The following is a 25,980-nucleotide window of genomic DNA, read 5'->3' as shown; positions in this document are numbered from 1 at the left end:
TCATTTTTTACATTGCTTTCTTTTCAAAGCAGTTGTTTTTTGTTAGAGGCCCCAATGGATTTGGCAAACAAAAGCAAAAAGGAGCCAATTGCATGGTAGTTTCTGCTTGTCTGAGGCCCCATCAATTTATCAATTTATTTGGCCAACAGAAGCAGAAAGGAGCTAATTGCATACGTACATATATGCGCTTATGTGTATGTATACACACACACATCTTTCTATCTACCTACCTACACACACAACTGTACATTTGTGTGAGTTCCTATATGTGTTCGTTTCCATGTGTTTTCACTGGTTGTAAACAATGGCGTTGATATCCATACAAGCTTCCTTTGCTTTCCGTCCACCGCTTCATCCTGTTTTCGCTCCTTCACATATATTGATACATTGCATACTCTTTGTGAATGAAAGTCTAATTGAGCCAGTATCGTTCGCTTCGCTTCCAGCTTGTCGTGTAATCGCGTTGGGGCTATTTGTTGCTCGACAGACAGGAAGACTTATAAGCTCGCTTTGAACATGTGGAACTTGGCACCGGGAATGTTAGGATGATTGTAATTAGTGTTACTACTTAGAATTACCTTCACATAAAATATCTAAAACTAAATTTTTGTTACATACACCAGAAATGGAATTAAGTTGAAAAGTTCGGACAAGAGTTAGCTCCCATGTATTTCACTTAAAACATGCGCATGCGCCGTAATTGTAATTCCGCATTGGGATTAAAGAAGTTCGTCTCGTGCATAAATTTCTCTTATTTACCTTCTAAATTACGTTTAATACCTATTAAACACACACTTTATAACAAATCTATCCTTTATAAAACATTTCCGTAAGTATTACACAATGAAAATATTGAATCTTTTAATTCTGTAGGCGGTCTGGTTGTGCCTTGTTTCTTTTTTTGTCTTCTTCGTCTTTTATGCATGTGAGATCTTTATGACTTGTGCGAGATTTCACTGTTATTTCTAGAACCGATTTTTCCCTCATAACTTTCAGGATAATCGATATATATTGGTGAAATTTTATAGAAATACCGTTCAAATGGTACAGATTACGATTATAAAGAAATTTCTGGGGAAAATGTTTTCCGAAGGGATGAGGAGAGGACTATCGGAAATTACACACGATCCGTTTATGCTCATAAATTTCAGGATCTAGTTTAGCACCTGGTCACTAAAACGAAAAAAAAACAAAAAAAAAAAACAGTCTAGTAGGTGTGAAAAAAAAACAAAAACGGATAGTGGGAACTTTACACTCTTCGGAAAACATTTTCCCCGCAAATTTCTTTACAATCGTAATCTATGCTGTTTGAAAGGCGCTTCTGTAAAATTTCATTAAAAGATAACTATTTTCCTGAAAGTTTTGAAGGAAAAAATCGGATCGTGTGAATTTTCCGAAAGTCCTCTAATCCCACCCACCCCTCGTTCGTTTGTTCAAATTTTTCCTTACATATTCGTTTTCTACACGTTCTTGTACACCTATTAGACTGTTTCTTTTTTTCCGTCTTGGTGACTGGGTGCTAAAGTAGATCCTGAAATTTATGAGCATAAACGGATCGTGTGAACTTTCAGACAATCCTCTCCCCACCGCTTCAGAAAACATTTTCCCCATATTAGTTTGTTGTGTGTTTTAGTTTCAGAAATATTCTGAAGCACACTCCAATCACTGAAATGTTCTGTAAGAATCCAGTATTTTATTCTAATTTATGGAAGGTTTGTTTCTTGATATAAGTACAGATGTGTGCCGAAACCATTAGTAATTTGTTTTTTTATTAACTTGTCCAAGGTGTCATGCAATTGAATTGAACTTGGAACCATCTAGTTGGGGTTAAAGCTTCTTACCACACAGCCACGTCTGAGCCAATTTTTGCAGTTTTTAGAAATAAAATAATTTTTCAAACTCATAAATTCCATTACAACAAAAACCAAAAAAATAAAAAGAAAAAATATCAAAACAAGATATTATCTTACAATATTATTCTTTTTGTTTCTGTCAATTTTTGGGCGTTTCTGATGCTTTTGTTAGGGAGGTAATGATTGGAATGGAGACAAAGTCAGAAATAGTGGACTCAATGAAAAAAGTAAAAGAAATACAATTGAAGGAGATAGATAGGGCGATGATATATATTCTACATTATGTGGTGACATGACCTACTAGATGTAAATTTCACTTTTCATTTATGAATATTGAAGACTATTGGATGATTTAGTCCAAGATGTACAATGCTAGAAAGACAGGATGGAATGTCTTTAATTGTATTTCTGCTCAGTTACAGATATCTTAGGGCTAAACAACAATGTCAAATTAAAAGTTCAGTTGTTCAGGTAAATGCTTATTTCTGTAGAAATGTAAATTTCCCACTTTTGAATCTGTATTTTTTAAGTAGCCTCCATATTTTACACTGATGTATCTTTATTATTTCAGAACATCATATGATATTGGGATAACTGAAGATACATCCTCAATATTTATCATATTTTAAGACTGGTAGGAATTGATGTACAAAGCAAATTCTTTGTAACGAGTGAACTATAAGAAGGAAAACAAGAACATTATATATACATTGTGATTTGAGGAGAAAAATAATGGAAAAGAGTGAGCAGGTTGAAGAAGTGATTTCTCATGAAGACATGATAAAAGAGATGAGAAAGCCATCATATGACTGTGATGTCTGTAAAAGGTCCTTCTCTCGAAAAAGTAATCTAATTGAACACAAACATATTCATAGGAGAAAGAAGCTGTATCAATGTGATATCTGTTGTAAATCATTCTCTCAAAGTAGTGACTTAACTAAACATAAACGTATTCACTCGGGAGAGAAACCATCACGTGATGTTTGTGGTAAATCATTCACTGACTGTAGTAATTTAACTGCACACAAACGTATTTATACAGGAGAGAAACCATATAACTGTGATATCTGTGGTAAATCATTCTCTCATAATAGTAATCTTTCTAAACACAAGCGTATTCATACAGGAGAGAAGTCCTACCATTGTGATATCTGTGGTAAATCATTCTCTCAGAGCAGTAATCTTTCTACACACATACGTATTCATACAGGAGAGAAACCATATCATTGTGATATCTGTGGTAAAACATTCTCTCAAAATAGTAACTTAACAGGACACACACGTATTCATACTGGAGAGGAGCCATATCACTGTGATATCTGCGGTAAATCATTCTCACAAAATAGTCACTTAACTAAACATAAACGTATTCATTCAGGAGAGAAACCATCTCACTGTGATATCTGTGGTAAATCATTCACTGACTGTAGTAATTTAACTGCACACAAACGTATTCATACAGGAGAGAAGCCATATCATTGTGATATCTGTGGTAAATCGTTCTCCAGCAATAGTCACTTAACTAAACACATACGTTTTCATACACGGGAGAAGCCATATCATTGTGATTTTTGTAGTAAATCATTCTCTCAAAATAGTAACTTAACTGTACACATACGTATTCATACAGGAGAGAAACCATATCACTGTGATATCTGTGGTAAATCATTCTCTGATAGTAGTGCTTTACCAAGACACAAATGTATTCATGCAGGAGAGAAATCCTATGATTGTGATATCTGTGGTAAATCATTTTCTGATAGTTGTGACTTAACTAAACACAAACATAGTCATACAGGAGGGAAGCCATATCATTGTGAGTTTTGTGGTAAATCATTCTCTCAAAATATTCCTTTAACTGAACACAAACTAATTCATACAGGAGAGAAAAGAAAAGGGTAGATTATATGGGTTCTTTTGTAAACTAGTTTTTTTTAAATATTTCTGATTTATGTAATGAAAATTGTGACTCTAAAAATAATGCTTTTTCAAAAATTTTGTCTTTCTTTACAAATTTTCTCCCTATTCCATCCCCTACTTTCATGTTCTTTCCCATGATGTAGGGACCTCTGTTCCCAGAATACCTCCTCCTCCTGCCAACACTATACAAATTTCTTTCTTTAATATCAATTGCACAATTCACAGTATATTTTTATTAATTTTTCAATACTAAACAGAAGAGACCACAAACGGCAAACAATGGGGCATATCTACAGTTTAGTGCTCGACTACAAACTATTTTCTCATAAATTTCAGAAGAATTATGTTTTATATCAAACTCAGTAAAAGTCTAGATTACAATTATTTAATAAAATTTGAAGAAGAAAATTTCCCAAGGAGAGTGTCATCCTTGTCAACTCCTCCTTCGTTTTATCAGGGATCATAGCCCAATTGATTAGGAAAAGGGATAGACTAGATGAGATACAGTTTTGTTTTGTGAGAGAAGCACTACCTATGCTGTTTTTAGTAAGGCAACTGATGGAATTTGGCTTTTGCTGACATGGACAAATATTTTGGCGAAATTCCTCATTTCTTTATCTGGTGGTCTAAGTGGTAGCTTGGGATAGATGAGTTGTTTGTCAAAAGCATCCAACCCATGTACCTGGTGGTATTATAAGAGTCCCCTGACTAGTTATATTTCATTACTAGTTGTTTCTTGACATCATCTCTAAAATTGTCACCTTGAACAGCAACACACCGGTCCCAGCGTTCCTGTCACTCTTGGAATCTGACCTCACAGTTGTTTCGTTTAAGTGAGTCAAGGACCTTCTGTGATTAGTTCTGGATCTTGACAATGTTCTTAAAATGGCAGCCTTTGAGTTGCATTTTCATCTTGGGGAAGAGATGGAGGTCCACAGGTGCAGAAGCAATAGCATGTTACACAGGCAGACAGACCAGGAATGGCATTAAGCTGTAAAGAAGGGACCAGAGTTAGCTCCCATGTGTTCCATACAAAATATACGCATGCGCCGTAATTGTAGTTCCGTTTTGGTTTTGAACAGAAGTTTCTCTCGTGCATGTATTTCTTTTAATTAACTTCTACAAACACTTTTGATACGTTTCTCAACTTCACACACACTCACTTAAGTACGTTTAATATTTATTATACACACACTTTATAATAACTCTTTTCCTTATGAAACATTTCCGTAAGTATTATAATTTGTGAGATTTCTCCGTTATTTCTAACAATGGGAAAGAGATGTCTCTGATTTATGCGAGAGTTGACTGCCATTTCTAGCTCTGGAAGAGAGATGTCTGTTATTTGTACGAGATTTGGTGGTTAATATACTGTTTAAGCCCCGGTCAGGAAAAGAAAACAAAAATCCAGTATGTGTTAAAAAAAAGTGTATAGAAAACGAATATGAAAACAGAAATTGGCTGCTATTTCTAGTTATGGAAGACAGATGCCTATGATGTGTGTGAGGTTTGGCTGCTATTTCTGCCTATGCAAGCTCCCATCTACACTCTCCATCGTTGCCGTATCAGTCTGTTGTGTGTTTTAGTTTGGAGTGTACTTCAGAATATTTCTCAATCACTGAACTGTTCAGTAAGGATTCGATACTTTATTATAATTTATGGAATGTTTGTTTCTTGATATAAGTACAGATGTGTGACGAAACCACTAGTAATTTATTTTCTCATAACTTGTTCATGGTGCTATGCAGTGAGACTGAACTTGGAACCATCCGGTTGGGGTTAAAGCTTCTTACCATACCGCCACGTCTGAGCCAATTTTTGCAGTTTTTAGAAACTAAAGGTACTACTAAAGCAGCGCAGTCGCGAGTGGTCGATCCTGACCCTGTCCCTAACCCTAACCCTAACCCGCGTGTGCAAATGAATACGTGTTTAGGGTTCGGGTTAGGGACAGGGTCAGCGCTAGGATCGACCACTTACGACTAGCTAGCGCGACTGCACGGCTGCGCGTTCGGGACCGTGCAGCTTTAGTAGTACCGAAACAAAATTGGTAATTTTTCAGAGTCGTAAATTCCATTACAAGGAACACAAGCGTATTTAAGTGCAAAAGCATAAAAAAGAGAAAGGATAAAAACTTCCAAACATTATCTCATAATATTATTCTTTTTGTTTTTGTCAATTTTTGGGCGTCTGTGATGCTTATGGTTAGGGAGGTAATGACTGGAATGGAGAAATATTTATTGAGAAAGCAAATGGAGACAAAGTCAGAAATAGTGGAATCAATGAGAAAAGTAAAAGATACACAATTGAAAGAGATAGAGAGGGAGATATTCTACATGGTAAGAATTTAAAACATAATTTGCTTCAAAGCTCTCTATGTGGTCACATGAACTACTAGAAATAACAGCACATTTCCCTTAAATTTCACCTTTCATTTGTGAATATTGAAGACTATTGGATGATGTAGTCCTAGATATAAAATGCTAGAGAGACAGGCTGAATGGAATGTCTTTAATCGTATTTCTGCTCAGTAAGAGATGCCTCGGGGCTAAGCAACAATGTCAAATTAAAAGTTCAGTTGTTCAGGTAAATGTTTATTTCTGTAGAAATGTAAATTTTCCACTTTTGAATCTGTATTTTTTAAGTAGCCTCCATATTGTAAAATATGATGTTTCTTTATTATTTCAGAATATATGACATTGGGATAACTGAAGATACATCCTCAATATTTATCATCTTTTAAGACTGGTAGGAATTGATGTACAAAGCAAATTCTTTGTCAAGAGTGAACTATAAGAAGGAAAGCAACAACAATATATATACATTGTGATTTGAGGAGAAAAATAATGGAAAAGAGTGAGAAGGTTGAAGCGTTCATTTCTGATGCCTATAAAAGGTCCTTCTCTCGAAAAAGTGACCTAACTGAACACAAACAAATTCGAATAAGAAAGAAGCTGTATCACTGTGATATCTGTGGTAAATCATTCTCCAGCAATAGTCACTTAACTACACACAAACATGTTCATACACGGGAGAAACTATATCATTGTGATATTTGTGGTAAATCATTCTCCAGCAATAGTCACTTAACTACACACAAACATGTTCATACACGGGAGAAACTATATCATTGTGATATTTGTGGTAAATCATTCTGCGGAAGTAATGACTTAACTAGACATAAACGTATTCATACAGGAGAGAAGCCTTATCAGTGTGATATCTGTGGTAAATCATTCTCTCTGAATAGTATTCTTTCTACTCACAAACGTATTCATACTGGAGAGAAGCCATATTATTGTGATATCTGTGGTAAATCATTCTCTCAGAGTAGTAATCTTTCTAGACACAAGCGTATACATACAGGAGAGAAGCCATATTATTGTGATATCTGTGGTAAATCATTCTCTCACAGTAGTACTTTACATAGACATATACTTATCCATACAGGAGAGAAGCCTTATGAATGTGATATCTGTGGTAAATCATTCTCTCAAAATGGTGATTTAACTAAACATGAACGTAGTCATACAGGAGAGAGGCCATATCATTGTGAGATCTGTGGTAAATCATTTTCTAATTGTAGCGACTTAACTAAACATGAACGTAGTCATACAGGAGAGAAGCCATATCATTGTGACATCTGTGCTAAATCGTTTTCCATTAGTAGCGACTTAAGTAGACATAAACGTATTCATACAGGAGAGAAACCATTTCATTGTGATATCTGTGGTAAATCCTTCTCTCGGAGTAATGCTTTAACTTCACACAAGCGTGCTCATACTGGAGAGAAACCATATCACTGTGATATCTGTGGTAAATCATTCTCTGAAAGTTCTGACTTAACCAAACACAAACGTATTCATACAGGAGAGAAACCATTTCATTGTGATACCTGTGGTAAGTCATTCTCTCAAAGTTTTGCCTTGACTTCTCACAAACGTATTCATACAGGAGAGAAACCATTTCACTGTGATATGTGTGGTAAATCATTCTCTTGGAGTAGCAATCTTTCTACACACATACATAGTCATACAGGAGAGAAGCCATACCACTGTGATAAATCATTCTCTGATAGTTGTGACTTAACTAAACACAAGCGTATTCATACAGGAGAGAAGCCATATCATTGTGATTTTTGTGGTAAATCATTCTCTCGAAATAGTCACTTAACTGAACACAAACTTATTTATACAGGAGAGAAAAGAAAAGGGTAGTTTGTATGGGTTCTTTTGTAAACTACTTTTGCTTTATAATATTTCTGATTTATGTAATGAAAATTATGAATCTGAAAATAATGGTTTCCTAAAAATTTCGGTCTTTTTCTTTCTTTCCAAATTCTCTCCCCTACTCCCATGCCCTTTTCATAATGTGGGAAACTCTCTTCTGGAACAACACCTCCTACTAACCCTATACATGGTTTGTTAATGACTATCACTTCCAGGTAAAGATGTAGCCTAGATGAGATGCAGTTTCGTTAAGTGCCAGGGAGAAGCACTCTAGATGCTCTTCTGAATAAGGCAAGTGCTGGGAAAGAATTCAGAGAAAAATAAACCTCTGTATTTGGCTTTTGCTGACATGGACAAATCTTTTGGCAGGCTTCTTTGCTCCTTTATCTGGTGGTCTATGTGGTAGCTTGGGATAGATGAGTGGTTTGTGAACAGCATACAAGCTGAATGTCCTCTCAAATGCATACAAGGTGGTTTCAAAAGGTTCTCAGACGAGTTATATTTCATTACTAGTTGTGTCTTGACATCATCTCTGAAATTGTCGCCTTGAACAGCAATACACCGGTCCCAGCGTTCCTGCCACTCTTGGAATCTGACCTCAAAGTTGTTTCATTTAAGTGAGTCGAGGACCTTCTGTGATTAGTTCTGGATCTTGACAATGTTTTTAAAATGGCAACCTTTAAGTTGCATTTTCATCTTGGGGAAGAGATGGAAGTCCACAGATGCTAAATCTGGTAAATAGAGCAGGTGCAGAAGCAATACCATATATATATATATATATATACCAATACTCATATTTACAACCTTTGAAGTGTAAGATGTTTGTTTGTTAAAAGCATCATCCAAGCGTATCACTCATGCGAAGTATTTGACAGCTAGCACGCGTTATCTCCCTTGTACATTTAGTCTATTCTTAACTGGTTAATTAGCGTGTATTACTCGGTAGCGTCACTGGGTTATATATAGATATAAATGTATATCTATCAATTTTGACCTGATTATGGAACTCCCAGTTCTGTACCCCACCATTCTTTTCCATTTGGGGGAAATTCGTTTCATTCATCGTGATATCTGTTAAATCATTCTCCAGAAAGTAGATCGTAAACGAGACTTGTTTGTATTCATCCTGATATGTATCAGAGTGAAAATTCGTAGCAACAAATATTTTAAACTCCATCTAAAGTAGAGTGAGTGTTTTTGGACCTTGGCTACAGCAATAACTACTTCACTCATTTTGGATCCTTTCTTTAGGCTTTCTTTTTCAGCAGTTTGACATACTTAATAGAAGCAATTTGTTTCAGATTTTGTATTTCTTGATATAAAACTGTTCTTTTATATCTGGGGGGGGGGGGGGGGAGTCATGTCCAATAAAGCCTAAAAACACACACAGCAGGTGTTGTTTGTATATGTTTCATTTTTTACATTGCTTTCTTTTCAAAGCAGTTGTTTTTTGTTAGAGGCCCCAATGGATTTGGCAAACAAAAGCAAAAAGGAGCCAATTGCATGGTAGTTTCTGCTTGTCTGAGGCCCCATCAATTTATCATTTTATTTGGCCAACAGAAGCAGAAAGGAGCTAATTGCATACGTACATATATGCGCTTATGTGTATGTATACACACAGACATCTTTCTATCTATCTACCTACCTACACACACAACTGTACATTTGTGTGAGTTCCTATATGTGTTCGTTTCCATGTGTTTTCACTGGTTGTAAACAATGGCGTTGATATCCATACAAGCTTCCTTTGCTTTCCGTCCACCGCTTCATCCTGTTTTCGCTCCTTCACATATATTGATACATTGCATACTCTTTGTGAATGAAAGTCTAATTGAGCCAGTATCGTTCGCTTCGCTTCCAGCTTGTCGTGTAATCGCGTTGGGGCTATTTGTTGCTCGACAGACAGGAAGACTTATAAGCTCGCTTTGAACATGTGGAACTTGGCACCGGGAATGTTAGGATGATTGTAATTAGTGTTACTACTTAGAATTACCTTCACATAAAATATCTAAAACTAAATTTTTGTTACATACACCAGAAATGGAATTAAGCTGAAAAGTTCGGACAAGAGTTAGCTCCCATGTATTTCATATGAAACATGCGCATGCGCCGTAATTGTAATTCCGCATTGGGATTAAAGAAGTTCGTCTCGTGCATAAATTTCTCTTATTTACCTTCTAAATTACGTTTAATACCTATTAAACACACACTTTATAACAAATCTATCCTTTATAAAACATTTCCGTAAGTATTACACAATGAAAATGTTGAATCTTTTAATTCTGTAGGCGGTCTGGTTGTGACTTGTTTCTTTTTTTGTCTTCTTCGTCTTTTATGCATGTGAGATCTTTATGACTTGTGCGAGATTTCACTGTTATTTCTAGCAATGAGAAAGGGGTGTCTATCATTTGTGCGAGATTTCACTGCCATTTCTAGCTCTGGAAGAGAGATGTCTGTTATTTGTACGAGATTTGTTGGTTAATATACTGTTTAAGCCCCGGTCAGGAAAAGAAAACAAAAATCCAGTATGTATTTTAAAAAAAGTGTATAGAAAACGAATATGAAAACAAAAATTGGCGCAATTAAACGGGGGTGGGGTGGGGGTGGAGGGAGGACTTTCGGAAAATTCACTAAATCCGATTTATCCCTCATAACTTTCAGGATAATCGATATATATTGGTGAAATTTTATAGAAATATCGTTCAAATGGTACAGATTACGATTATAAAGAAATTTCTGGGGAAAATGTTTTCCGAAGGGATGAGGAGAGGACTATCGGAAATTACACACGATCCGTTTATGCTCTGAAATTTCAGGATCTAGTTTAGCACCTGGTCACTAAAACGAAAAAAAACAACAAAAAAACAGTCTAGTAGGTGTGGAAAAAAAAAACCGGATAGTGGGAACTTTACACTCTTCGGAAAACATTTTCCCCGCAAATTTCTTTACAATCGTAATCTATGCTGTTTGAAAGGCGCTTCTGTAAAATTTCATTAAAAGATAACTATTTTCCTGAAAGTTTTGAAGGAAAAAATCGGATCGTGTGAATTTTCCGAAAGTCCTCTAATCCCACCCACCCCTCGTTCGTTTGTTCAAATTTTTCCTTACATATTCGTTTTCTACACGTTCTTGTACACCTATTAGACTGTTTCTTTTTTTCCGTCTTGGTGACTGGGTGCTAAAGTAGATCCTGAAATTTATGAGCATAAACGGATCGTGTGAACTTTCAGACAATCCTCTCCCCACCGCTTCAGAAAACATTTTCCCCATATTAGTTTGTTGTGCGTTTTAGTTTCAGAAATATTCTGAAGCACACTCCAATCACTGAAATGTTCTGTAAGAATCCAGTATTTTATTCTAATTTATGGAAGGTTTGTTTCTTGATATAAGTACAGATGTGTGCCGAAACCATTAGTAATTTGTTTTTTTATTAACTTGTCCAAGGTGTCATGCAATTGAATTGAACTTGGAACCATCTAGTTGGGGTTAAAGCTTCTTACCACACAGCCACGTCTGAGCCAATTTTTGCAGTTTTTAGAAATAAAATAATTTTTCAAACTCATAAATTCCATTACAACAAAAACCAAAAAAAATAAAAAGAAAAAATATCAAAACAAGATATTATCTTACAATATTATTCTTTTTGTTTCTGTCAATTTTTGGGCGTTTCTGATGCTTTTGTTAGGGAGGTAATGATTGGAATGGAGACAAAGTCAGAAATAGTGGACTCAATGAAAAAAGTAAAAGAAATACAATTGAAAGAGATAGATAGGGCGATGATATATATTCTACATTATGTGGTGACATGACCTACTAGATGTAAATTTCACTTTTCATTTATGACTATTGAAGACTATTGGATGATTTAGTCCAAGATGTACAATGCTAGAAAGACAGGATGGAATGTCTTTAATTGTATTTCTGCTCAGTTACAGATATCTTAGGGCTAAACAACAATGTCAAATTAAAAGTTCAGTTGTTCAGGTAAATGCTTATTTCTGTAGAAATGTAAATTTCCCACTTTTGAATCTGTATTTTTTAAGTAGCCTCCATATTTTACACTGATGTATCTTTATTATTTCAGAACATCATATGATATTGGGATAACTGAAGATACATCCTCAATATTTATCATATTTTAAGACTGGTAGGAATTGATGTACAAAGCAAATTCTTTGTAAAGAGTGAACTATAAGAAGGAAAACAAGAACATTATATATACATTGTGATTTGAGGAGAAAAATAATGGAAAAGAGTGAGAAGGTTGAAGAAGTGATTTCTCATGAAGACGTGATAAAAGAGATGAGAAAGCCATCATATGACTGTGATGTCTGTAAAAGGTCCTTCTCTCGAAAAAGTGACCTAATTGAACACAAACATATTCATAGGAGAAAGAAGCTGTATCAATGTGATATCTGTGGTAAATCATTCTCTGACAGTAGTCACTTATCTAGACATAAACGTATTCATACAGGAGAGAAACCATTTCATTGTGATATCTGTGGTAAATCCTTCTCTTATAGTAATGCTTTAACTTCACACAAACTTACTCATACAGGAAAAAAGCCATATCATTGTGATATCTGTGGTAAATCATCCTCTGACAGTAGTCACTTAGCTAGACATAAACGTATTCATACAGGAGAGAAACCATTTCATTGTGATATCTGTGGTAAATCCTTCTCTCATAGTAATGCTTTAACTTCACACAAGCGTGCTCATACTGGAGAGAAACCATATCACTGTGATATCTGTGGTAAATCATTCTCTGATAGTTGTGACTTAACTAAACACAAACGTACTCATACAGGAGAGAAGCCTTATCAATGTGATATCTGTGGTAAATCATTTTCTCAAAATTGTAATTTAACTAGACATATACGTACTCATACAGGAAAAAAGCCATATCATTGTGATATCTGTGGTAAATCATTCTCTGACAGTAGTGCTTTACCAAGACACAAACGTATTCATACAGGAGAGAAACCATATTACTGTGATTTTTGTGGCAAATCATTCTCTCGAAATAGTCATTTAACTGAACACAAATTTATTCATACGGGAGAGAAAAGAAAAGGGTAGTTTGTATGAGTTCTTTTATAAACTACTTTTTCTTTATAATATTTCTGATTTATGTAATAAAAATTATGAATCTGAAAATAATGGTTTCCTAAAAATTTCAGTCTTTTTCTTTCTTTCCAAATTCTCTCCCCATCCTCTCCCCTACTCCCATGCCCTTTTCATAATGTGGGAAACTCTCTTCTGGAACAACACCTTCTACTAACCCTATACATGGTTTGTTAATGACTATCACTTCCAGGTAAAGATGTAGCCTAGATGAGATGCAGTTTCGTTAAGTGCCAGGGAGAAGCACTCTAGATGCTCTTCTGAATAAGGCAAGTGCTGGGAAAGAATTCAGAGAAAAATAAACCTCGGTATTTGGCTTTTGCTGACATGGACAAATCTTTTGGCAGGCTTCTTTGCTCCTTTATCTGGTGGTCTATGTGGTAGCTTGGGATAGATGAGTGGTTTGTGAACAGCATACAAGCTGAATGTCCTCTCAAATGCATACAAGGTGGTTTCAAAAGGTTCTCAGACGAGTTATATTTCATTACTAGTTGTGTCTTGACATCATCTCTGAAATTGTCGCCTTGAACAGCAATACACCGGTCCCAGCGTTCCTGCCACTCTTGGAATCTGACCTCAAAGTTGTTTCATTTAAGTGAGTCGAGGACCTTCTGTGATTAGTTCTGGATCTCGACAATGTTTTTAAAATGGCAACATTTGAGTTGCATTTTCATCTTGGGGAAGAGATGGAGGTCCACAGCTGCTGAGTCTGGTGAATAGAGCAGATGCAGAAGCAATACCATGTTTTTGGCAAGAAACTTACGAGGGAGGAGAGCTCAGCGAGAGGACACATTCTTGTTGTGAAGAATCCATTCCTCCCTACTTCAAAACTCTGTTGCTTTTGTTGAATGTCCTCTCACAAATGCTTCAAAATGTCACAGTAGAACTCTCTATTGACAACCTGACCCTAGGGGATGAATTCTCCATGTGCAATGGTAAGTCTTTTACCACAGATGTCAAAAGAAACTAGCATGCTCTTGATTGAGCTGTGGCTCTGTTGTTTCTCTTCCATTGTGATGACTGCTGATTTGTCTCACGTTATATCTGTAGACCCAGCTCTTGTCACCAGTGATGATCCTTGACATCAAACATGGGTCATCAGTGGCACGCTGACACAGATCTTGATAGACGTTGATATGATGCACTTTCTAATCAGTGGTCAGCAGGCAGGGGACAAACTGAGCAGATGCAGACACTAACTACATCAGGAATGACGATTGTTCTCTGATAATCCTCATGCACAAGCTGATCAATTTTCTCCACACATCTGGAGATGATGCACATGGTAGGTCTTCTAGTATTGTTCATGGTCTTCCAGGAACATTCTTCCAATTTTGAAGCACCTGTGCCACTCAAAACATTGCATATAATCCATTGACTTGTTGCCAAAGCAGACTTCCCAAGTTTAATGCAAAATTTTGCATTTCTCTTTGTTCTAATTTCCTGTCCAGGACAAACATTGCAAACTACAGCATACGTGTAATCACAAATTTCACAATTTGTAAAGTAAGCGGTGATGTGTTGCAGAACTATATATATATATATATATGTATATGCACATATATATATATACACAGCCAAAAGAAGCATTTGACCCAGACTGCCTTCTTCCAACATTAAACATGGAGGAGGATCTGTGATGATCTAGGGGGCTATATCTTGGAAATCATTTGGCCCAATGGTTTCCCTTCATGGCAGAATTAATGGTCAAGACTAAGCATTTTATCTGATCAAATTCATCCTATGGTTGCGGAACTGTTTCTGGAGGGAAACACAATCTTTCGGGATGATAATGCATCAATTCACATCGCTAAAGTTGTTACTGAATGGTACGAGGAACATTCTAGTGAAGTTGAGTTTCTTATCTGGCTACTACAGTCCCCAGATCTCAATATTATTGAACATTTATGGTGCATTTTAGAAAAACAAGTAAGGAGTCGATATCCGCCACCATCATCGCTACAGGAACTGGAGACTGATTTAGCTGAAGAATGGACAAAAATTTAAACTTTGTATGAGTCCATACTTAATAGAATTCAAGCTGTAATTACTGCCAAAGGTGGTCCTACCCCATATTAAAATAAATTTGTTTGAAATTTTAAGGTGTTTCCATTATTTAGTCCAACCTCTGTGTGTGTGTATGTATGTATGTACGTCTTTCAGCGCCTGGAAAACATCGTTTCCAGTTCGTTATCAGCACACATTTTGTACCCGTATAATATATCCAAGGGAGATCATCGCTCCCATCTCCAGGCTGATAAAGTAGGGAAAAGATAGCAAAAACCAGAAGTCTCTCCGTGACAGTAGTCCTACAAAAGAATGGAGTCCCCACCCCTGTGGACAACCCAGGGGAATGTAAGGGCTACTATCAGTAAAGGAAGGAAAGACCACAAGCAAAAACATACAATAGAAAAAGGAAAAGATGAAAGAACTGAAACTATAGCCGAAACCAGCAAACAAAAAGCAACCTAAATATGGAGGCTCCAATGGAATACTCGACACTAGGGAATAAAAATATGGAGTGAAGACGAGCACGTGCACATTTTACCTGCAAGCCAAATGTTAGCATGGGGAAGATGGTACACACTGTTTGCTCAACTGAGACCCTGCCAAAACTACGAGAGCCTTCAGGAGAAATACTTCTCAGAGGCAAGGCACTAATCTTCTCCAAAGAGGAAGTATGTGGATGCAGTGCTCTCTTCAGATGTTATACGAAATGCAGCAACTGAGCAAAAGTCATTTTTGTGCATGGTGCAAAAGATCGTGCAACAGCTGACCTGGCTACATTAAGTGCAAACTGAACCTCGCCCACCACTGCACAAGACTGCCACAATCAACAGACTCAGGATGGCTTCACCTAATGCTAGCACAATCGTCATGCCAATATTTTAACTAAATATTGGCGGCCTGTTGCATGACAACAACAAATGCAAAATCTTTTTCCAGAGAGACACTGCTCATGCAATCAAGTCTTATGCATAGCACTTGTGGAAACTCATCTTAGGCCTGATATAAAAGATGCAAAAGTACACGCACCAAAATATACTATACTGCAAATGGACAGAAGGGAAAGGACCCATGGTGAAGTTGCTGGATACATCTGTGAACACATCATGCCCCAGATCCTACTGTCACACTCAAATTCAGTATATGACACTATAAGTAGTTGTATACATAAGACAACCCAGTAAAGTCATGCAATACATATCGCCCAACGGATGATCCAAACTACACATAGAAATTTGGAGATTGCCTCACAAGAATAAAAGAAACCCTCAAGAAACTGGAACATCATGTGAGTGTTTTTGTTATGGGTGATTTCAATTTCCTCAGTGTCAAATGGCCAGGGGCCCTCATGCTCTGAAGAATGACTCATTGCAAACAAGTACAGGTGGAGTCCCTGCTTAACCTCACCAGTGCCCTATTCATAGAGAAAAATGAGCTCAGACCAAACAGGGCAAATAACATATTGGATCTCCATTTCACAACAGAGCCACAGCTCAATCAAGAGCATGCTAGTTTCATTTAACATCAGTGGTAAAAGACTTACCATTGCGCATTGAGAATTCATCGCCTAGGGTCACAAACCACTCATGCATCCCAAGCTACCACATAAACTACCAAATAAAGGAGCAAGGAAGCCTGCCAAAAGAGTTGTCCATGTCAGCAAAAGCCAAATACAGAGGTTTATTTTTCTGTAAATTCTTTCCCAGCAGTTGTCTTATTCAGAAGAGCATCTAGAGTGCTTCTCCCTGGCACTTAATGAAACTGCATCTCATGTAGGCTACCTCTTTTCCTAATCAATTGGGCTATGATCTCTGATAAAACCAAGGTGGAGTCGAAAAGGATGACACTCTCCTTGAGAAACTTTTACTTCAAAATTTAGTAAAATAACTGTAATCTAGACCTTTACTCAGTTTGATATAAAGCACAATTCTTCTGAAAATTATGAGAAAATAGTCCAAACTGTGGTCCGCGAAGGACAAGACAGGGGATCCGTAGACAGCAAATACTTTTTATGGGCAATTTGATTTTATATATGTTTTTTAATCAAAATCTTTTAATTGACAATAAGCCTATTTGTTAAATACTGTTAAATAAAGAAATGTAAAAATATATGTTATTTTAAGCAAATATTTATGTATAAATTTCATATGCGTTTATAAGTCAAAAAGTTTGAAAACCCCCAAAATAGTCTGTAGAGGAGCACTAAACTACAGTTATGCCCCATTATTTTCCCTTTGCAGTCTCTTCCGTTTTGTACTGAAAAATTAATAAAGAATAAATATACAGTAAATTGGTATTCCAAGTAGGGGAGAAGATTTGGAAAGAAAGAAAAAAACTGAAATTTTTGGAAAAACATTGTTTTCAGAATCATAATTTTTATTATATAAATCAGAAATATTAAAAAGAATAAGTAGTTTACAAAAGAACTCATACAAACTACCCTTTTCTTTTTTCTCCTGTATGAATAAGTTTGTGTTCATTTAAATGACTATTTCGAGAGAATGATTTACCACAGATATCACAATGATATGGTTTCTCTCCTGTATGACTACGTTTATGTTTAGTTAAGTCACTACTATTAGAAAATGATTTACCACAGATATCACAGTGGTATGGCTTCTCTCCTGTATGAATACGTTTGTGTTTAGTTAAGTCACCATTTTGATTGAATGATTTATCACAGATATCACATTGATAAGGCTTCTCTCCTGTATGAGTAAGTTTGTGTCTATGAAAAGTACTACTTTCAGAGAATGATTTACCACAGATATCACAATAATATGGCTTCTCTCCTGTATGTATACGTTTGTGTATAGAAAGATTACTACTACCAGAGAATGATTTACCACAAATATCACAGTAATATGGCTTCTCTCCAGTATGAATACGCTTGTGCCTAGAAAGGATACTATTCAGAGAGAATGATTTACCACAGATATCACACTGATAAGGCTTCTCTCCTGTATGAATATGTTTATGTCTAGTTAAGTCATTACATTTGGAGAATGACTTACTACAGATATCACAATGATATGACTTCTCACCTGTGTGAATACGTTTGTGTGTAGAAAGATTACTACTCCTAGAGAATGATTTACCACAAATATCACAATGATATGGTTTCTCTCCTGTATGAGTATGTTTGTGTGTAGTCAAGTCACCATTTTGAGAGAATGATTTACCACAGATATCACAGTGATATGACTTCTCTCCTGTATGGATACGCTTGTGTGTAGAAAGATTACTAATCCAAGAGAATGATTTATCACAAATATCACAATGATATGGTTTCTCTCCTGTATGAATACGTTTGTGTTTAGTTAAGTCACTACCAACAGGGAAAGATTTACCACAGATATCACAATGATATGACTTCTCTCCTGTATGAATACGTTTGTGTCTTGGTAAAGCACTACTGTCACAGAATGATTTACCACAGATAACACAATGATATTGTTTCTCTCCTGTATGAATATATTTGTGTCTTGGTAAAGCACTACTATGAGAGAATGATTTACCACAGATATCACAGTGATATGGCTCCTCTCCAGTATGAATACGTATGTGTCTAGAAAGATTACTACTCTGAGAGAATGATTTACTACAGATATCACAATGAAATGGTTTCTCTCCTGAATGAATACGTTTATGTTTAGTGAGGTGATCATTTTGAGAAAATGATTTACCACAGATATCACAGTGATATGGCTCCTCTCCAGTATGAATTAGTCTGTGTACAGTTAAATTACTAGTTTGAGAGAATGATTTACCACAGATATCACAATTATATGGCTTCTTTCTTATTCGAATATGTTTGTGTTCAGTTAGGTCACTTTTTCGAGAGAAGGACCTTTTACAGACATCAGAAATGAACGCTTCAACCTTCTCACTCTTTTCCATTATTTTTCTCCTCAAATCACAATGTATATATAATGTTCTTGTTTTCCTTCTTATAGTTCACTCTTTACAAAGAATTTGCTTTGTACATCATTTTCTTTCAGTCTTAAAAGATGATAAATATTGAGGATGTATCTTCAGTTATCCCAATGTCATATGATATTCTGAAATAAAGATACATCAGTGTAAAATATGGAGGCTACTTAAAAATACAGATTCAAAAGTGGAAAATTTACATTTCTCCAGAAATAAACATTTACCTGAATAACTGAACTTATAATTTGACAATGTTGTTTCGCCCTGAGCATCTCTAACTGAGCAGAAATACAATTAAAGACATTCCGTCTTGTCATACTCTTTAGTATTGTATATCTAAGACATCATCCTCCAATATAGTTTTCAATATTCATAAATGAAAGGTGAAATTTAAGAGAAATGCACTGTTATTTCTAGCAGGTCATGTGACCACAGCTATGAAGCAAATTGTTTTTAAAATTCTACAATTTACAGGGTGATTCAAAAGTCACCATGCATAGGAAAAATTCATTTCGTTATAAGAAACAGTTAAATAGAAAAACTGTTTCTTTTAAAAAAAAATTGTTCTTAAGTGTGGTGACTTTTGAATCACCCTGTAGAGTGTAAATCATCTCCCTCTCTCTCTCTTTCAGTTGTGCTTCTTTTACATTTTTCATAGATTCCACTATTTCTGACTTTGTTTCCATTTGCCTTCTCAATAAATATTTCTCCATTCGTCATTACCTTCCTAACTATAAGCATCAGAAACGCCCCAAAATTGACAGAAACAAAAAGAATAATATTGGGCACTGTCATGGTATTAGCTGTCAGAAGTGAAAGTACAAAAATCTGACAAGGAACATTACTGCTGGTTTGTGTTGATTCTTTGGCTACTGACAGCTAATACCATGACTGGCTGGAGCGAGCTATCTGTCTCTCTCTCTCTCTATCTATCTATCACTCGAAAGTTATTGGAATAGATTCGACACCTATATCCATGCGTTTGAAAACACCACTTCTGACAGCTAATACCATGACAGTGCCTAATATTGTAAGATAATATCTTGCTTTGAAATTTTTATCCTTGTTTCAAGTAATGGAATTTACAACTCTGTTCCACAGCACAGCACCTTGAACAAGTTATGAGAAAATAAATTACTAGTGGTTTCGGCACACATCTGTACTTATATCAAGAAACAAACATTCCATAAATTATAATAAAGTATCGAATTCTTACTGAACAGTTCAGTGATTGGAGTGTACTTCAGAATATTTCTCAAACTAAAACATATAACAGACTAACGAGGCAACAATGGAGAGTGTAGATGGGGGCTTGCATAGGCAGAAATAGCAGCCAAACCTCACAGGCATCTGTCTTCAATAACTAGAAATAGCTGCCAAAACTCGTACAAATAATAGACATCTCCCTTCCATAGCTAGAAATGGCAGTCAAATCTCGCATAAATTACAGACATCCCTTTCCTATTTCTAGAAATAGCAGCGAAATCACACACAAATCATAAACATTTCCCATGCATAAAAGATGAAGGAGACAACAGCATTAAAAGATTAAATATTTTCATTGTGTAATACTTACGGAAATGTTTTATAAGGGAAAGAGTTCTTATAAAGAGTGTGTATAATAGGAATTAAACGTACTTTAATTGAGTGTCAAAAGTGTTTAAGAGAAATTCATGCACGAGACCCTCTAGCGGATCTACAAGTATGGCGCATGCGTATATTTTGTATGAAACACACGGGAGCTAACTCCTGTCCGTACTTATTGGCTTAATGCAATTCCTTAACTGTCTGTCATGTAATAAAAATTTTCTTGAATTAGTTTTAGGTATTTTATGTGAAGGTAATTCTTAATAGAAACACTGATTATAATCCTCCTAACATTCCTGATGCTAACTTCCACATGTTCCAAGCTAGCCTATAAGTTTTCCCTGTCTATCAAGCAGCAAATAGTCCCAACCCAGTTACACGAAGAGCTGGAAGCGAAGCGAATGACACAAGCTCAATAAGACTTTCATTCACAAAGAACATGCAATATACCAATACATGTGAAGGAGTGAAAATAGGATGAGGTAGTGGACTGAAAGCAAACGACCGAGGTTTGTTTGGATAGCACGGCCATTGTTTAATTCAGTGAGAACACAAGAAGAGGAACAGATATAGGAACTCACACGCATGTACAACTATGTGTGTGTGGCTGTGTGTATGTAACATACAAGCACATACGTATGCAATTGGCTCCTTTCTGTATCGATTGGCCAAATAAATTGGTAAAACTATAGATGGGGCCTCAAACAAACATCAAGTACTTTGAAAAGAAAGCAATGTAAAAAATGAAACAGACAAACAACACCTGCTGTGTGTGTTTTTAGGCTTTATTTAAATATGACTCCTCCCAGATGTAAAAGAACAGTTTCATATCAAATTTGCAGCACAAGAAATACAAAATCTGAAACAAATTGCTTTTATTAAGTATGTCAAACTGCTGAAAAATAAAGCCTAAAGAAAGGATCCACAATGAGTGGACTAGTTATTGCTGTAGCCAAGGTCCAAAAACACTCCACTTTAGAAACCGTCTAAAATGGAATCTTTTCAATCTGACCAACAGATTTTTTAATTAATTTTTTTTTTAACTAAACACTTTGAAACTTCGGATACTGGTAGAATGTGTCACTTAGAACAGGGTTTACTCTTAACGTTCTTGACAAAATTTTGTATTTTAGAAGTCATTTTGTGTTAAAGTTGTCGTATTTGGGTAATTTTAACCAATTAATGATGTGTAGTCAGCTGAAAAAAACTACTGCTGCTGTTTGCGAACAACAACTTTCGGGTCCACCCACTCACCTAACAAAGCCCTTCTTTAATAACCAGAGATGTTTTTATGGCAACATAGATTTGCTGCATTAGGGTTGATCTGAGGCTAAAATTACAACAAAATTATTACTGAGACAGACCAACGACGGAGCCTGTATGTGGTTGCATGACCTGCTAGAAAACATAGCCAAACTTTTTCTTATATACAGAATAGAAAAACCTCTATCCTGTGATAAACACGTAGAGTCCATTATGTCTGGGAAGAAAGATGGAATGGTCACAGTTGGGACATCATATCTGTTCAATCAGATCCGACTGAGGACTAAACAACAAGTGACGAAGGGAACAAGACGAGGCAATGAGAGAGCCTTTACCTGGTCGCTCGAGTTACTAGAAACAGCAACCAAATCTTGCTGACAGAAAGAAAAATGAAATCGAAAATTGAACCAAATTTGTTGACTGGCACACATGCCAACCTTCCTTAATTGGACACTAAACTCAGCGTGCGAAGACCTGTTGGGGCAAGTGAGATCGAAACAGAACCAAATTCGATGACTGGCACCCGTGCCAGTGGAGTGCTAACAGCACCATCCGAGCAAGATCACTGCCAGAGCAGCGGCCTTGCTTCCATGACGGTGACATGTAATAAGCGCAATCGTTTCCAACTTCGCCTTACTAGCACTCGCCTAGGCTATCCCTTTTCCTAATCAATTGGGCTATGATAGCTATGATCCCTGATAAAACCAAGGTGGAGTCGAAAAGGATGACACTCTCCTTGAGAAATTTTTTCTTCAAATTTTAGTAAGATAATTGTAATCCAGACCTTTACTGAGTTTGATATAAAACATGACTCTTGAAATTTATGAGAAAATAGTCTGTAGTGGAGCACTAAAGTGTAGTTATGCCCTATGCTTTCCTTTTGCAGTCTCTTTTGTTTTGTATAGAAAAATTAATAAATATACAGTAAATTGTGGAAGTGATATTCAATAAAGAACCATGTATAGAGTTGGCAGGAGGAGGTATTCTGGAACGGAGGACTCTACATTACGAAAAGGGCAAGGAAGTAGGGGAGATAGGGATAAAATTTGGAAACAAAGAAATTTTACATAAATCACAGGAATATTAAAGTAGTTTACAAAAGAACCCATACAAACTACCCTTTTCTTTTCTCTCCTGTATGAATAAGTTTGTGTTCAGTTAAATGACTATTTCGAGAGAATGATTTACCACAAAAATCACAATGATATGTGTTCTCTCCTGTGTGACTACGTTTATGTTTAGTTAAGACACTACTATTAGAGAATGATTTACCACAGATATCACAATGATATGGCTTCTCTCCTGTATGAATACGTTTATGTTTAGTTAAATCACCATTTTGAGAAAATGATTTACCACAGATATCACATTGATAAGGCTTCTCTCCTGTATGAGTAAGTTTGTGTCTAGTTAAATTACTACTATCAAAGAATGATTTACCACAGATATCACAGTGATATGGTTTCTCTCCCGCATGAATACATTTGTGTCTTGGTAAAACACTACTATCAGAGAATGATTTACCACAGATATCACACTGATATGGTTTCTCTCCTGTATGAATACGTACGTGTACAGTTAAGTGACTATTTTGAGAGAATGATTTACCACATGTATCACAATGATATGGCTTCTCCTGTGTATGAAAACGTATGTGTGCAGTTAAGTGACTATTACTGGAGAATGATTTACTGCAGATATCACAATTATATGGCTTCTCTCCTGTATGAATACGTTTGTGTGAATTTAAATTACTACAGTCAGTGAATGATTTACCACAGATATCACAATGAAATGGTTTCTCTCCTGAATGAATACGTTTATGTTTAGTTAACTGACTATTTTGAGAGAATGATTTACCACAGATATCACAGTGATATGGCTCCTGTCCAGTATGACTATGTCTGTGTACAGTTAAGTTACGATTATGAGAGAATGATTTACCACAGATATCACAATGATATGGCTTCTCTCCTGTATGAATACGTATGTGTGTAGAAAGATTACTACTTTGAGAGAACGATTTACCACAGATATCACAATGATAGGACTTCTCTCCTCTGTGAACCCGCTTGTGTTTAGAAAGGTTACTACTGTGAGAGAATGATTTACCACAGATGTCACAATGATATAGCTTTTCTTTTCTATGAATATGTTTGTGTTCAATTAGGTCACTTTCTTGAGAGAAGGACCTTTTACAGACATCACACTCATTTGACAACTTTCTTATCTCTTTAATCATATCTTCACAGGGCATCAATTCTTCAATCTTCTCACTCTTTTCCATTATTTTTCTCCTCAAATCACAATGTATATATATTGTTCTTGCTTTCCTTCTTATAGTTCACTCTTTACAAAGAATTTGCTTAGTACATCAATTGCTTTCAGTCTTAAAATATGATAAATATTGAGGATGTATCTTCAGTTATCCCAATGTCATATGATGTTCTGAAATAATAAAGAAACATTAGTGTAATATATGGAGGCTACTTAAAAATACAGATTCAAAAGTGGAAAATTTACCTTTCTACAGCAATAAACATTTACCTGAACAACTGAGCTTACAATTTGACATTGCTGTTTAGACCTGAGGCGATTACGCAATAAAAAAAACAATATATATGCATTTTCCCGAAAGTCCTCTCCTCCCACCCGAAGTTCGTTTGCGCAATTTTTTTGGTCATATTCCTTTTCTACAGTTAACACCTACCAGGCTGTTTGTTTTTGTTTTTGTTTTTGTTGACGGGTGAAGATCTTTATATTAATCGACATCCCTTTCCCATTGCTAGAAATATAAGCGAAATCTCACACAAATCATAAACATCTCTCATGCATAAAAGATGAAGGAGGCAAAATAGAAACAAGTCCCAACCAGATCGTCTACAGAATTAAAAGATTAAATATTTTCGGTGTAATACTTACGGAAATATTTCATAAAGGAAAGAGTTGTCAAAAGTGTGTGTATAATATGTATTAAACGTACTTTAATTGAGTGTGTGTGAAGTTGAAAAACGTATGAAAAGTGTTTGTAGAAGTTAATTAAAAGAAATACACGCACGAGAGAAACTTCTTTTAAAAACCAAAACGGAACTACAATTATGGCGCATGCGTATATTTTATATGAAACACATGGGAGCCAACTCTTGTCCGTACTTTTCAGGTTAATACCATGCCTGGTCTATGTAACAAAATTTTTCTTCAAATAGTTTTAGATATTTTATGTGAATGTAATTCTAAGTAGAAACACTGATTATAATCCTCGTAACATTCCTGGTGCCAACTTCTACATGTTCCAAGCTAGCTTATAAGTCTCCCTGTCTGTCGAACAACAAATAGCCCCAACGTGGTTACACGAAGAACTGGTAGCGAAGCGATCGATACTGGCTCAATGAGGCTGTCATTCACAAAGATCATGCAATATATCAATATATGTAAGGATCGAAAACAGGATGAATTAGTGGACATAGGCACAAGCGCATATATATACGTATGCAATTGGCGGATCTTTCTGATTTGGCAGACGCCACTTTTTATTTATGTTTTATTTAGTGTGTTTCCTACCGAAACACTTTCAAACTTCGTATACTTGTATATTTTGTCTTATAGAACTGATAGAAAATTTTTGTATTCGAAGTTATTTTATGTAAAAAAAATTGTCGTGTTTCGGTAATTTCAACCAATCACTGACGTCTATTGAGGGAAAATAATTACTGCTATGGATTGTCAACAAAGCGTTGTGCGGTGTATATATATATATATATATGCGTCTGTATGTCTATATATACACACATTTTATCTATCTATCTATCAAAACATGTACGCGCATGCGCAGACACACAGCTGTACGTTTGTGTGACATCGTATATCTATTTCACTACATGTGTTTTAACCGGTTGAAAACAATGACGTTACTATCCATACAAGCCTCGGTCATTTGCTTTCAGTCTTCTACCTCATCCTGTTTTCGCCCCTTCACATATATTGATATATTGCATGTTCTTTGTGAATGTGTCTCATAGCGCTAGTATCATTCGCTTCGTCCCCTGCTCTTAATGGAACCGCGA

At 35.9% G+C, this 25,980-nt stretch overlaps 4 protein-coding genes across 6 annotated transcripts; 3 read left to right on the top strand and 1 right to left on the bottom strand.

Annotated features, from left to right (window-relative positions):
* Window positions 1-2,585: 2,585 nt before the first annotated feature.
* Window positions 2,586-6,707, top strand: LOC149130605 (uncharacterized). Of its 2 annotated transcripts, XM_089344509.1 has the most exons (2): window positions 2,586-3,669; window positions 6,459-6,707. In XM_089344509.1, coding segments are annotated over exons 1-2 (1,086 nt in total). In that variant the 3' UTR covers window positions 6,461-6,707. The 2 variants fall into 2 exon arrangements, with proteins under 2 accessions (XP_089200635.1, XP_089200634.1); XM_089344508.1 differs by lacking the exon at window positions 6,459-6,707 and having other exon boundaries at window positions 2,586-3,848.
* On the top strand, window positions 6,617-12,219 carry LOC149130604 (uncharacterized). Of its 2 annotated transcripts, XM_089344459.1 has the most exons (2): window positions 6,617-7,670; window positions 12,084-12,219. In XM_089344459.1, the coding sequence occupies exons 1-2, from the start codon at window positions 6,617-6,619 to the stop codon at window positions 12,104-12,106; spliced, it is 1,077 nt and encodes a 358-aa protein (XP_089200585.1). In that variant the 3' UTR covers window positions 12,107-12,219. The 2 variants fall into 2 exon arrangements, with proteins under 2 accessions (XP_089200585.1, XP_089200584.1); XM_089344458.1 differs by lacking the exon at window positions 12,084-12,219 and having other exon boundaries at window positions 6,617-9,384.
* A 25-nt stretch (window positions 12,220-12,244) lies between these two features.
* Window positions 12,245-13,176, top strand: LOC128251096 (uncharacterized). Its single transcript, XM_089344572.1, has one exon. The coding sequence runs from the start codon at window positions 12,245-12,247 to the stop codon at window positions 13,079-13,081; it is 837 nt and encodes a 278-aa protein (XP_089200698.1). The 3' UTR covers window positions 13,082-13,176.
* Window positions 13,177-17,474: 4,298 nt separating this feature from the next.
* LOC106873073 (uncharacterized) lies at window positions 17,475-25,046 on the bottom strand. Its single transcript, XM_014920290.3, has 3 exons — window positions 24,839-25,046; window positions 23,042-24,364; window positions 17,475-18,924 (listed from the first exon to the last, which is right to left on the bottom strand). The coding sequence occupies exons 2-3, from the start codon at window positions 24,201-24,203 to the stop codon at window positions 17,570-17,572; spliced, it is 2,517 nt and encodes an 838-aa protein (XP_014775776.2). The 5' UTR covers window positions 24,204-24,364; window positions 24,839-25,046; the 3' UTR covers window positions 17,475-17,569.
* Window positions 25,047-25,980: the final 934 nt, after the last annotated feature.

The sequence above is a fragment of the Octopus bimaculoides genome, chromosome 28, assembly GCF_046866305.1.
Source record: "Octopus bimaculoides isolate indiv1 chromosome 28, ASM4686630v1, whole genome shotgun sequence".
Taxonomy (NCBI): domain Eukaryota; kingdom Metazoa; phylum Mollusca; class Cephalopoda; order Octopoda; family Octopodidae; genus Octopus; species Octopus bimaculoides.
This window is presented reverse-complemented; position numbering and strand designations above follow the sequence as displayed.